Source organism: Phyllobates terribilis, unplaced genomic scaffold (assembly GCF_046119375.1).
Source record: "Phyllobates terribilis strain yellow unplaced genomic scaffold, ASM4611937v1 Scaffold_8__6_contigs__length_399053987, whole genome shotgun sequence".
NCBI classification, from domain to species: domain Eukaryota; kingdom Metazoa; phylum Chordata; class Amphibia; order Anura; family Dendrobatidae; genus Phyllobates; species Phyllobates terribilis.
The window spans coordinates 28,036,121-28,049,037 of NW_027362768.1; the positions used below are offsets into that span (position 1 = coordinate 28,036,121).

The 12,917-nt window shown below is 41.9% G+C and overlaps 1 protein-coding gene across 2 annotated transcripts in view; it reads left to right on the top strand.

Moving 5' to 3' along the window:
• CAMSAP2 (calmodulin regulated spectrin associated protein family member 2) overlaps nucleotides 1–12,917 on the top strand; it is a 119,015-nt gene that overhangs the window by 50,767 nt on the left and 55,331 nt on the right. For both annotated transcript variants that reach the window (XM_073642894.1, XM_073642896.1), the window contains exon 3: nucleotides 12,402–12,563. In XM_073642894.1, coding sequence (XP_073498995.1) covers nucleotides 12,402–12,563 — 162 coding nt within the window. The remainder of the gene's footprint in view (nucleotides 1–12,401; nucleotides 12,564–12,917) is intronic.

Genomic DNA, 12,917 nt, shown 5'->3' on the forward strand with positions numbered 1-12,917 from the left:
CCAGCTGATCACAAGAATATGGTTCTCTGTATCAGCACATCATCAGTGCTGTGCATGAAGGGGGCTGGCTGACTGCCCATTTCATTAGCCAAGCGAGCCCCTCTTTCTGCATTGGCAGCGACTGAGACCATCGATGTCTTGGCTATTGTGAGGAGCATTCGGCCAGCACCTACACATTGCTCTGATGAAGGGCAAACACAAGGCCAAACGTGGTGTTGTCTAGAATCCGGGTGAATCAGTGGAGTAGCACTGATACTAAACTATAGGTACACTAGTTTTTTATTTTTCATTTGTCCATATGAAATATACAGTACAGACCAAAAGTTTGGACACACCTCATTTAAAGATTTTTCTGTATTTTCATGAAAATTGTACATTCACACTGAAGGCATCAAAACTATGAATTAACACATGTGGAATTATATGCTTAACAAAAAAGTGTGAAACAACTGAAAATATGTCTTATATTCTAGGTTCTTCAAAGTAGCCACCTTTTGCTTTGATGACTGCTTTGCACACTCTTGGCATTCTCTTGATGAGCTTCAAGAGGTAGTCACCGGAAATGGTTTTCACTTCACAGGTGTGCCCCGTCAGGTTTAATAAGTGGGATTTCTTGCCTTATAAATGGGGTTGGGACCATCAGTTATGTTGTGCAGAAGTCTGGTGGATACACAGCTGATAGTCCTACTAAATAGGACTTATTATGGAAAGAAAAAAGCAGCTAAGAAAAACGAGTGGCCATCATTACTTTAAGAAATGAAGGTCAGTCAGTGCGAAAAATTGGGCAAACTTTGAAAGTGTCCCCAAGTGCAGTTGCAAAAACCATCAAGCGCTACAAAGAAACTGGCTCACATGAGGACCGCCCCAGGAAACGAAGACCAAGAGTCACCTCTGCTTCTGAGGATAAGTTTATCCGAGTCACCAGCCTCAGAAATCGCAGGTTAACAGCAGCTCAGATGAGAGACCAGGTCAATGCCACACAGAGTTCTAGCAGCAGACACATCTCTACAACAACTGTTAAGAGGAGACTTTGTGCAGCAGGCCTTCATGGTAAAATAGCTGCTAGGAAACCACTGCTAAGGACAGGCAACAAGCAGAAGAGACTTGTTTGGGCTAAAGAACACAAGGAATGGACATTAGACCAGTGGAAATCTGTGCTTTGGTCTGATGAGTCCAAATTTGAGATCTTTGGTTCCAACCACCGTGTCTTTGTGCGACGCAGAAAAGTTGAACGGATGGACTCTACATGTCTGGTTCCCTCCATGAAGTATGGAGGAGGAGGTGTGATGGTGTGGGGGTGCTTTGCTGGTGACACTGTTGGGGATTTATTCAAAATTGAAGGCATACTGAACCAGCATGGCTACCACAGCATCTTGCAGCAGCATGCTATTCCATCCGGTTTGCGTTTAGTTGGACCATCATTTATTTTTCAACAGGACAATGACCCCAAACACACCGCCAGGCTGTCTAAGGGCTATGTGACCAAGAGGGAGAGTGATGGGGTGCTACGCCAGATGACCTGGCCTCCACAGTCACCAGACCTGAACCCAATCGAGATGGTTTGGGGTGAGCTGGACCGCAGAGTGAAGGCAAAAGGGCCAACAAGTGCTAAGCATCTCTGGAAATTCCTTCAAGATTGTTGGAAAACCATTTCCGGTGACTACCTTTTGAAGCTCATCAAGAGAATACCAAGAGTGTGCAAAGCAGTCATCAAAGCAAAAGGTGGCTACTTTGAAGAACCTAGAATATAAGACATATTTTCAGTTGTTTCACACTTTATTGTTAAGTATATAATTCCACATGTGTTAATTCATAGCTTTGATGCCTTCAGTGTGAATGTACAATTTTCATAGTCATGAAAATACAGAAAAATCTTTAAATGAGAAGGTGTGTCCAAACTTTTGGTCTGTACTGTACAGATCTATTAAATACATTTCTATAGAATATGTACGTGAGTATATGTATGTGTGTGTGTATATATATGTGTATATATATATATACATATATATATATATATTTGTGCTCAAAAGTTTACATACCCCGGCAGAATCTTTCCTTTCTTGACCTTGTTTCAGAGAATATGAATGATTATTGGTTGGGTGAAGTTATTTATTGTCAAACCGCTGTGTTTTCTCTTTTTAAATGTTAATGACAACCAAAAACATCCAAATGACCCTGATCAAAAGTTCACATACCCCAGTTCTTAATACCGTGTATTGCCCTCTCTAACATCAATGACAGCTTGAAGTCTTTTGTGGTAGTTGTGGATGAGGATCTTTATTTTCTCAGATGGTAAAGCTGCCCATTCTTCTTGGCCAAAAATCTCCAGTTCCTGTAAATTCCTGGGCTGTCTAGCATGAACTGCACGCTTGAGATCTCCCCAGAGTGCCTCAATGATATTGAGGTCAGGAGACTGAGATGGCCACTCCAGAACCTTCACTTTGTTCTGCTGTAGCCAATAACAGGTCGACTTAGCCTTGTGTTTTGGATCGTTGTCATGTTGGAACGTCCAAGTACGTCCCATGCGCAGCTTGCGGGCTGATGAGTGCAAACTTGCCTCTAGTATTTGCTGATAACGTGCTGCATTCATCTTTCCTTCAACTTTTACCAATTTTCCTTTGCATTTGTAACTCCAACATCCCCAAAACATCAGCGATCCACCTCCGTTCTTTACTGTAGGAATGGTGTTCCTTTCATCATAGGCCTTGTTGACCTCTCTCCAAATGTAACATTTATAGCTGTGGCCAAAAAGTTCAATTTTGGTCTCATCACTCCAAATTACCTTGTTCCAGAAGTTTTGAGGCTTGTCTCTGTGCTGTTTGGCATATTGTAGGCGAGATACTTTGTGGCATTTTGGCACTATTGGCTTTCTTCTGGTGACTCGACCATGCAGCCCATTTTTCTTTAAGTGCCTCCTTATTGTGTATCTTGAAACAGCCACACCACTAGTTTTCTGAGCGTCCTTAATTTCAGCTGATGTTTGTGGATTTTTCTTTGCATCCTGAACAATTTTTTCCTGGCAGTTGTGGCCAAAATTTTTATTGGTCTATCTGACCGTGGTTTGGTTTTTGCAGAGCCCCTGATTTTCCATTTGTTAATCACAGTTTGAACGCTGCTGACTGGCATCATCAATTCCTTGGATATTTTTTGCAACCATTTCCTGTGTTACACAGTTCAACTATCTTTTCCTGTAGATCCGTTGACAATTCTTTTGCTTTCCCCATGACTCACAATCCAGAAACGTCAGTGGCTGGATGAAAGATGCAAGAGTCTGTCTGGATCCCAGAAACTCACTCAGCTTTTATGCACACACTGATTACAAGCAAACAGGTCATAGGTGAGGATGTTACCTTTAATAGCCATTCAAACCCATTTCTGTTAAATTCTGTGCTTATCAGGCCAAAATCACCAGGGTATGGGAACTTTTGATCACGGTCATTTGGATGTTTTTTGTTGCCATTAAAATTTAAAAAGAGAAAACACAGTAGTTTGACAATAAATGGCTTCACCCAACCAACAACCATGAGTGGAGAAAAAGTTTTTTTTTTTTTTTTTGTTATCATCCATATTCTCTGAAACAAGGCCCAGAAAGGAAAAATTCTGCCGGGGTATGTAAACTTTTGAGCACAATTGTATATATTATATTATATTTTTATATATTTTATATCATATATTTTTTTAAATCTGGGAAATTTATCGGTCCTTTCTGTGCTGAAGACTATTGGGGCTACTTTATATCCATGTTCCTGTACTCATCCAATGCCTCAATACTGTATCTCATACATTATAGCTGTCTGCCTCTAAAATATGCTCATTCTGCAGATCGTATTATTTCATCTCATTTCCTTTGTTTCTTCTTTTGGACAAGCTCAGACATGTATTAGTTTTGACTAGCCTTTTTGGTATAATTGCACCACTGTTTAACTCGTCGTCTATCCTGCACAATTAGCGGTTGAAGCGGAGCACAGTTTTAATTACAGTTATTACAGGGACTAAAACTGACGACAGTCAAGGAAACAATGGTATTATCGTGACTGTAAGATTTGTGTATTTATCAGGACTTCACTACAAATGACCTTCTCGAGTCCCAGATGAAAGTGATTCCTATCATATTGGGGCGTGGATAGAGTAGAAATGTGATATAAGCTCTAAGCCAAAAATGCAGGCGTTGTACAGGGGCCTCCTTCTTCCAATCTAATGGGGGACACTGGATCATAGAGGCGGGGTAATTACAGGGCAGTGTTAAGATAAATATAATGGGGAATTTATCAAGGGCTGTGCAAGAATTCTCTGGAATAGAAACTTGCACAATTTTTGGTGCCATCTTGATTTGCTAATTTTTTTGGTGTACACCACTGTTGATGGAAGGTTAGAATAGGGGGAGCGGTAAAGCCCCGAGTGTATAAAGCTGTATGGCACGTCTGGGGGATTTGCTGCAGTAACCACCAGTAAGGATGAGGTTTACATCTTCATTGTTATGAAAATTTCTATTATGGGCAGAAAGACCACCAATATGGGACATGTTCTAATGGTCTCCCCTGGTGCCACATAGCAGAGCTGATGGCTGTGAGACATTTATATACAGGCACATTTAATCTTTTATTTTAGGGGCTAATGCTCTATAAAGAAGGTAAGTAGGGAGTGGTGAGGGAGTTTACCCATTTGACATATATAATACGCAGTCAGGAATGTTATTGCATCTGCCAGGAGCGCCAGCTGGTGCCAGCTCACATGAGCAGAGACCATGTGGAAATGGAGGAATGCAGCGCATCTGTCCAGAACGTAACATCTTATTAGTGACTTGTATGCATTGGCTGTAAAAACTGCAAGGCCAATTACTGCATCACAAAACTTCTGTAAGTCGCCATGCGGTTTGGCTCCGGCACCTTAACGCTGCAGCCAGTGGAGTAATCAGAGTCCTATGGGCCCCAGTGCAAAATTTAGACCTGGATCCGTATCAGCATGTTGGCCAGTTGTAAGGGGCCCTGGGCGATTATTATGCTCCTGTTTGCAGCATACATTCACTTGATGTTCATCGACAGCATGGGTCAGTTAACGCTGCACAGATTCTCCCAGGGTGTGTCCCACATTTCTAAAAATTTCAAAATACACCGCTGGTACTGTGACACGTGTGAAGAGACCCTGAGGGTGGATTTTTGCTAGTCTGAATTTGGTGCAGAAGTTGTTCTGCATGAAGCATTCATCTGAGTAGAACTTGCAGAAATTCATGTGCTTGCCACCCTGACTGCCCCATCCAGACCAATGGAGCTGCTCTTCAGCCTTATTTTTATATGCATATTTGTGTTTTCCCCACTTTTAGGATGAATTTAAACATTCATGAAACATGTCCGTATACTGACAGTGATGGATGGACTGGCCATGGGTTCCCTGACCTCAACAGCCTCATATATGATATTGACCCATGGCCAAGGCCATCCTTCACAGTCTGCATACGGCCATGTTTCACAAATGTCTGAATTTGCCCTTATTCCTATAGCTAAGCCTGAGGGAAAGTTATTAAAAAAAAATGCCTTGTACCGTGCCATTAGGAAAGCACAGTACCCTTGCCTCCTGGCTTGCATGTAAAAGGGGTGCTCCTAAAGACTGACAGTTCAGACCAGAACTCAGGAATATAGAGGACTACGAGGACTACATAGCAACAGGTTACCAGTCCTCTAATGATAATCTCCTGCTGATAAAACACTGATTGTATAAAAACTACACCAAGCTGCCTAGTAAGTGGTACAAGTGCTTCTCACTAAATTAGAATATCATTAAAAAGTTAATTTATTTCAGTTCGTCCATTCAAAAAGCGAAACTCGTATATTATATAGAGTCATTACAAACGGTGATCTATTGCAAGTGTTTATTTCTGTTAATGTTGATTATGGCTTACAGCCAATGAAAACACAAAAGTCATTATCTCGGTAAATTAGAATAATTAACAAAAAACACCTGCAAAGGCTTCCTAAGCGTTTAAAAAGGTCCCATAGTCTGTTACAGTAGGCTCCACAACTATGGGGAAGACTGCTGACTTGACAGATGTCCAGAAGGCAGTCAGTGACACACTCCACAAGGAGGGTAAGCCACAAAAGGTCATTGGTAAAGAAGCTGGCTGTTCAGAGTGCTGTATCCAAGCATATTAATGAAAAGTTGAGTGGAAAGAAAAAGTGTGATAGAAAAAGGTGCACAAAGCAACCGGGATAACAGCAGCTTTGAAAGGATTGTTAAGAAAAGGCCATTCAAAAATCTGGGGGAGATTCATAAGGAGTGGACTGCTGCTGGAGTCATTGCTTCAAGAGCCACCACACACACAGACGTATCCAGGACATGGGCTACAAGTGTCACATTCCTTGTGTCAAGCCACTCATGACCAATAGACCTCGCCAGAAGCGTCTTACCTGGGCCAAGGAGAAAAAGACCTGGACTGTTGCTCAGTGGTCCATGATGTTTTCAGATGAAAGTAAATTTAGCATTTCATTTGGAAATCAAGGTCCCAGAGTCTGGAGGAAGAGTGGAGAGGCCACAATCCAAGCTGCTTGAGGTCTAGTGTGAAGTTTCCACAATCAGTGATGGTTTGGGGAGCCATGTCATCTGCTGGTGTAGGTCCACTGTGTTTTACCACAGGCTGGTAGAAACATTTTGTATTTTAACCCCTTAATGACCAGAGCATTTTCCAATTTTGCGTTTTCGTTCTTTGCTCCCCTTATTCACAGAGCCAGAACTTTTTTATTTTTTATTCACTATGGCCATGTGAGGGCTTATTTTTTGCGGGACGAGTTGTACTTTTAAACGCCATCACTAGTTTTACCATATCGTGTACTGGAAAACTGGAAAAAAATTCCAAGTGCGGTGAAATTGCAAAAAAAAAAATGCAATTCCACAGTTGTTTTTTTGTTTTTTACCACATTCACTGAATAATGAAACTGACCTTTGATTATTATTCTCCAGGTCATTACGAGTTCGTAGACACCAAACATGTATAGGTCCTTTTTTCATTTAAGTGGTGAAAAAAAAATCCAAAGTTTGCTAAAAAAAAAAAAAAAAAAAAAATATGCCATTTTCCGAGACCTGTAGCGTCTCCGTTTTTCATGATCTGGGGCCAGGTTATGGCTTATTTTTTGTGCGCCAAGCTGACTTTTTTTATTGATAACATTTTTGGATAAATTCGATGTTTTGATCGCCCGTTATTGCATTTTACTGCAATGTTTTGGTGACCAAAAAAAACTTAATTCTGGTATTTGGAATTTTTTTTCTCACTACGCCGTTTACCTATCGGATTAATTTTTTTTATATTGATCGAGCGATTCTGAATGCGGCGATACCAAATATGTGTATGTGTTTTTTTTTTTTGTTTTTTGTTTTTTTTTTTATTTTGGATGGGGCAAAAGGGGGGTCATTTAAACTTTTTATATACAGTACAGACCAAAAGTTTGGACACACCTTCTCATTTAAAGATTTTTCTGTTTTTTCATGACTATGAAAATTGTACATTCACACTGAAGGCATCAAAACTATGAATTAACACATGTGGAATTATATACTTAACAAAAAAGTGTGAAACAACTGAAAATATGTCTTATATTCTAAGTTCTTCAAAGTAGCCACCTTTTGCTTTGATGACTGCTTTGCACACTCTTGGCATTCTCTTGATGAGCTTCAAGAGGTAGTCACCGGAAATGGTTTTCACTTCACAGGTGTTCCCTGTCAGGTTTAATAAGTGGGATTTCTTGCCTTATAAATGGGGTTGGGACCATCAGTTGTGTTGTGCAGAAGTCTGGTGGATACACAGCTGATAGTTGTACTGAATAGACTGTTAGCTGCTTTTTTTCTTGCCATAATATAAATTCTAAGTAAAGAAAAACAAGTGGCCATCATCACTTTAAGAAATGAAGGTCAGTCAGTGCAAAAAATTGAGCAAACTTTGAAAGTGTCCCCAAGTGCAGTTGCAAAAACCATCAAGAGCTACAAAGAAACTGGCTCACATGAGGACCGCCCTAGGAAAGGAAGACCAAGAGTCACCTCTGCTTCTGAGGATAAGTTTATCCGAGTCACCAGCCTCAGAAATCGCAGGTTAACAGCAGCTCAGATTAGAGACCAGGTCAATGCCACACACAGTTCTAGCAGCAGACACATCTCTTCAACAACTGTTAAGAGGAGACTTTGTGCAGCCGGCCTTCATGGTAAAATAGCTGCTAGGAAACCACTGCTAAGGACACGCAACAAGCAGAAGAGAATTGTTTGGGCTAAAGAACACAAGGAATGGACATTAGACCAGTGGAAATCTGTGCTTTGGTCTGATGAGTCCAAATTTGAGATCTTTGGTTCCAACCACCGTGTCTTTGTGCGTCGCAGAAAAGGTGAACGTATGGACTCTACATTCCTGGTTCCCACCATGAAGCATGGAGGAGGAGGTGTGATGGTGTGGGGGTGCTTTGCTGGTGACACTGTTGGGTATTTATTCAAAATTGAAGGCATACTGAACCAGCATGGCTACCACAGCATCTTGCAGCGGCATGCTATTCCATCTGGTTTGCGTTTAGTTGGACCATCATTTATTTTTCAACAGGACAATGACCCCAAGCACACCTCCTGGCTGTGTAAGGGCTATTTGACCAAGAGGGTGAGTGATGGGGTGCTACGCCAGATGACCTGGCCTCCACAGTCACCAGACCTGAACCCAATCGAGATGGTTTGGGGTGAGCTGGACTGCAAAGTGAAGGCAAAAGGGTCAACAAGTGCTAAGCATCTCTGGGAACTCCTTAAAGATTGTTGGAAGACCATTTCCGGTGACTACCTCTTGAAGCTCATCAAGAGAATGCCAAGAGAGTGCAAAGAAGTCATCCAAGCAAAAGGTGGCTACTTTGAAGAACCTAGAATATAAGGCATATTTTCAGTTGTTTCACACTTTTTTGCTAAGTATATAATTCCACATGTGTTAATTCATAGCTTTGATGCCTTCAGTGTGAATGTACAATTTTCATAGTCATGAAAATACTGAAAAATCTTTAAATGAGAAGGTGTGTCCAAACTTTTGGTCTGTACTGTATGTGTATATATATATATATATATATATATATATATATATATATATATATATATATATATATATATATATATATATATATATATATATATATATATATATATATTTTTTTTAAAACTATTTTTTACACTTTCTGCATGCTTCAATAGTCTTCATAGGAGACTAGAAGCAGCAGTTTTCTAATTGCTTTTACTGCGTACAGGCGATGCTGCAGACCCTGGGTTGTCATGCCCACCCTTCGGTGACCCACGATCATGTGACGGGGTCACGGATGGGCTGGGTAAGTGACGCGCTTCCGGTGCGGCGCTGTTAAATGCCGCTGTCAAAGATTGACAGCGGCATTTAACTGGTTAACAGCCGCGGGTGGATCACGATTCCACCCATGGCTGTTGCGGGCACATGTCAGCAGTAAGAATCAGCTGACGTGCTCGGTTCAGCGTGGGCTCAGCGCTGGAGCCTCTGCTGAACCGGCCTTTCCGACGTGGTGCATACTATTACTGACCACGTCGGAAAGGGGCATTTTTCAAGCTTTTATAAAGTATTCTAATTTACTGAGATAATGACTTTTGTGTTTTCTTTGGCTGTAAGCCATAATCATCAACATTAAGGCTGTGTGCCCACGATGCGTTTAAGCGTTTCCACAGCGGTAAAAACACTGCAGAAACGCTTAAAAAACGCATGGTAGAAGGTCTGCCATGTTCCCCAATGATAATCCGCATGTGCTGTGCACATGCTGCGGAAATTTCCGCTGCGGATTATCATTGCGGAAAAAAAACGCAGCACTGCCAATTATTTTGCGGAAGCGCTGCTTTTTCGCCGACATTGACTTGCATTAGAACGCATGGAATCAGCATTACTGGATCTGTACATGCGGAATCCAAGCGTTTCAATGTGCGGATGGTACCTGGGTCTGGAGGACAAGACTCTCCTCTGGACCCGGGTACCATAGAACCTGTAAAAAATAAAATAAAATAAAAAATAAATATTAATCTTACCTTCTGATGGCCCCCCATCTCCTTGTCTTTTCTTGCCGGCAGATCGCGGTGGACTCGAGGACCTGCGCTGACATCATAGTCATGTGAGGGGTCACGCGAAGCTGTCGTCAGCAGGTCCTTCAGTGTACTGCGAGCTGCCAGCAAGCCAGGACGGAGCGAATAAAGACTCCGGGGGCCATCAGAAGGTAGGTATAGATTTTATTTTTTTTTTTACCATTCTTTAAGGTCACACTATATAAATCCATGCCGGTTGCATGGATTTATATAGTGTGACCAAGTTGTCAAGCACTTTCCAAGTGATGCTAAAATCGCTTGGAAAGCGTTTGACAACCCGCATGCGGAAATGCAAGTGAAGAACGCTTCACATCTGCTTGTCCCAGGCAGGAAAACGCACGTACAATCCGCATGTACAATCCGCATGCGTTTTTTCTGCCAGGGAGATGCAGAAACGCTCAGGAAAAAATCTGAAGCATTTCTGCATGGTGGGCACATAGCCTAACAGAAATAAACACTTGAAATAGATCACTCTGTTTGTAATGACTCTATATAATATGAGTTTCACTTTTTGTATTGAAGAACTGAAATAAATTAACTTTGTGATGATATTCTAATTTAGTGAGAAGCACCTGTATATCACTGGAATCAGGGCCTCTGCCACTGTATATTAAACTGCCCTCTGGTGGCAAAAAGAATGTAGTGCAAATGCAGTGACATTTATTAGTAAAACTTGAAAACCGTATTTTTCGCTGTCATAGTAGTCACACAGACTGAGCAGTGTAGAAATGTGTTTCTCCTGCAGATGTGGCAGCATATCACCTTGTGGATTCGCCCCATTGTAGTGCAGAGTCTGCTCCTCGGCTTTCCTGTGCGGCTGGGTATACCTGCGCTGAGCTCACATTGGACTCTAACACAATTTCTGTCATTTGTACTGTAATAGTTATTGGTGAAATGAGAGACACCTCAGTGGAAACCTGTCGGACCCCATTATGTGTCACTGGGGTCCATCTGGTGCTGGTAGTTCTCATCATGTGACATCCCTGCCTTGAATCTCTTATTATTCTGCTCCTATATATAATCCAGGGTACGACGCCTACCACATGTTTAGTATTTCGTGCTGATTCCTGCTGCGTGTTATTGGGCGCCCCGCTCCATTGTATTATCTGTGGAATGTCAGGGCTGGGTGCATAATCTGCATTGTGTGAACATGGCACTCTGACATCTCCTTCCTTTAGTTTACCAGTCTGTACATTTATACATCCCAGTAGTTGTAGCCAGTGTTAAGCTCTAAAATTAGATTCAAGAACTACAAAGCTCAGGATGGAAAGTCTCAAAGAATTTCTTGACATTTACATAAAATGTCTTGAGACCTACGGAATAATTAAGGAATTTTACAATACAATAAGTGCACTTTCACACTTACCATCATTTGGATGGAAATAATCTGCTGTTGCTTGTTCTGCTTTGGGCCATGTTCAGACGGCCGTTATTGAAAATCAGACCAGCCGACCGCAGATTGACAATTCGGTGCATGCTTTGATTTTTCTTTTATGCAGACCATCGGTCCATGTGAAAAATTGGCCAAGTGCACTGGCACATTGGCTACAATGGGCCCCTGTGCTTTACGTGGCACACGTGGGCAGCACGCTGGCCCATCATACGCTCGCCTGAATGAGCCATAACAATTGACCAGCAGCTGCTTTAAAATCCGCGCCAAACGTCAATTTCCGTGTGGAGTTTTTCCCGCAGTACGTGGAGGAGGTTTGTTACAGTCTCATCCACTGCTACCATATTTTATTTTCACAGATAGCACACGTACCCATTATCATACATGGGCTGGTAGCATACCTGTGTCTTTTGCAAAAAAAATCAGAGCCATGTTCGTTTTTGATAAGTCACTGATCAAAATTATGCATACAAGTCTATGGTCCAGTGAAAATCCCAGATATGGCATCAGCGTACAGTCCATGTGCTGGCCGGGATTAACATTGCCGTGAATAGGAGAACATTTCTAGTTTATTTTTCCATTTGTGAAAACCATTAATCGTTTTATGCACATGTGAAAAATCACTGAGGTCTGAATGAGGCCTAATGCTGTAAATTTTCCTTCTGAAAACCCTGATGGAAAGTCTGCAGCATATCTGCGATGTGTGAAAGTAGCCTTACTCTTTAAATTAAGGAAAGGGGACATAACCGCCTGATTAATTGTGAGACACCCTTCTGGTAAGTGGATGTAAGTGATTAGGCCCTTGTGCTTTCCTATGTTTAGTCCATGTTTAATGCACCGCTGCCCAATGTGTCTGTTAATTACCTTGCCACCCTCTATATTAATATGTCTAATAACGATCTCTACCTTAATGCAGAGTGCTCATCTTGCAATGATTGACACCCTGATGATGGCGTACACGGTGGAGATGGTCAGCATAGAGAAAGTCATAGCGTGCGTCCACAAGTACTCGCCCTTCTGCAGTTTGGAAGAACTGCCCTATGACATTGAAGATGCCGTCATGTACTGGATAAATAAGGTAGGGGATATCCAGAGCCCTATTGACTGACAGTGCTTGCTCTGTCGTCCTGGACAAGACCTTCCCCTGTGACCGACTTTCCTACAGCCATCCCCTCTGACAGCTGTGCTACAGTGGTACCACTTGCTGACACTTTAGGAACAAGACGTCTGTACAGTTGCGGCTTCACCCACAAATGCTGTTCTTTTAACATTTATGTTAAAGGGAATCTGTCTCTAGGTTTTGCTATATAGTATGAGAGCAGCATGATGTAGGGGCAGAAACTCCATTCCAACAATGTGTCACTTACTGGGCTGCTTGCTTCAGTTTTGATAAAATCCCTGTTTTCTCTGCTGCAGATCTGGCAGTTCCCTG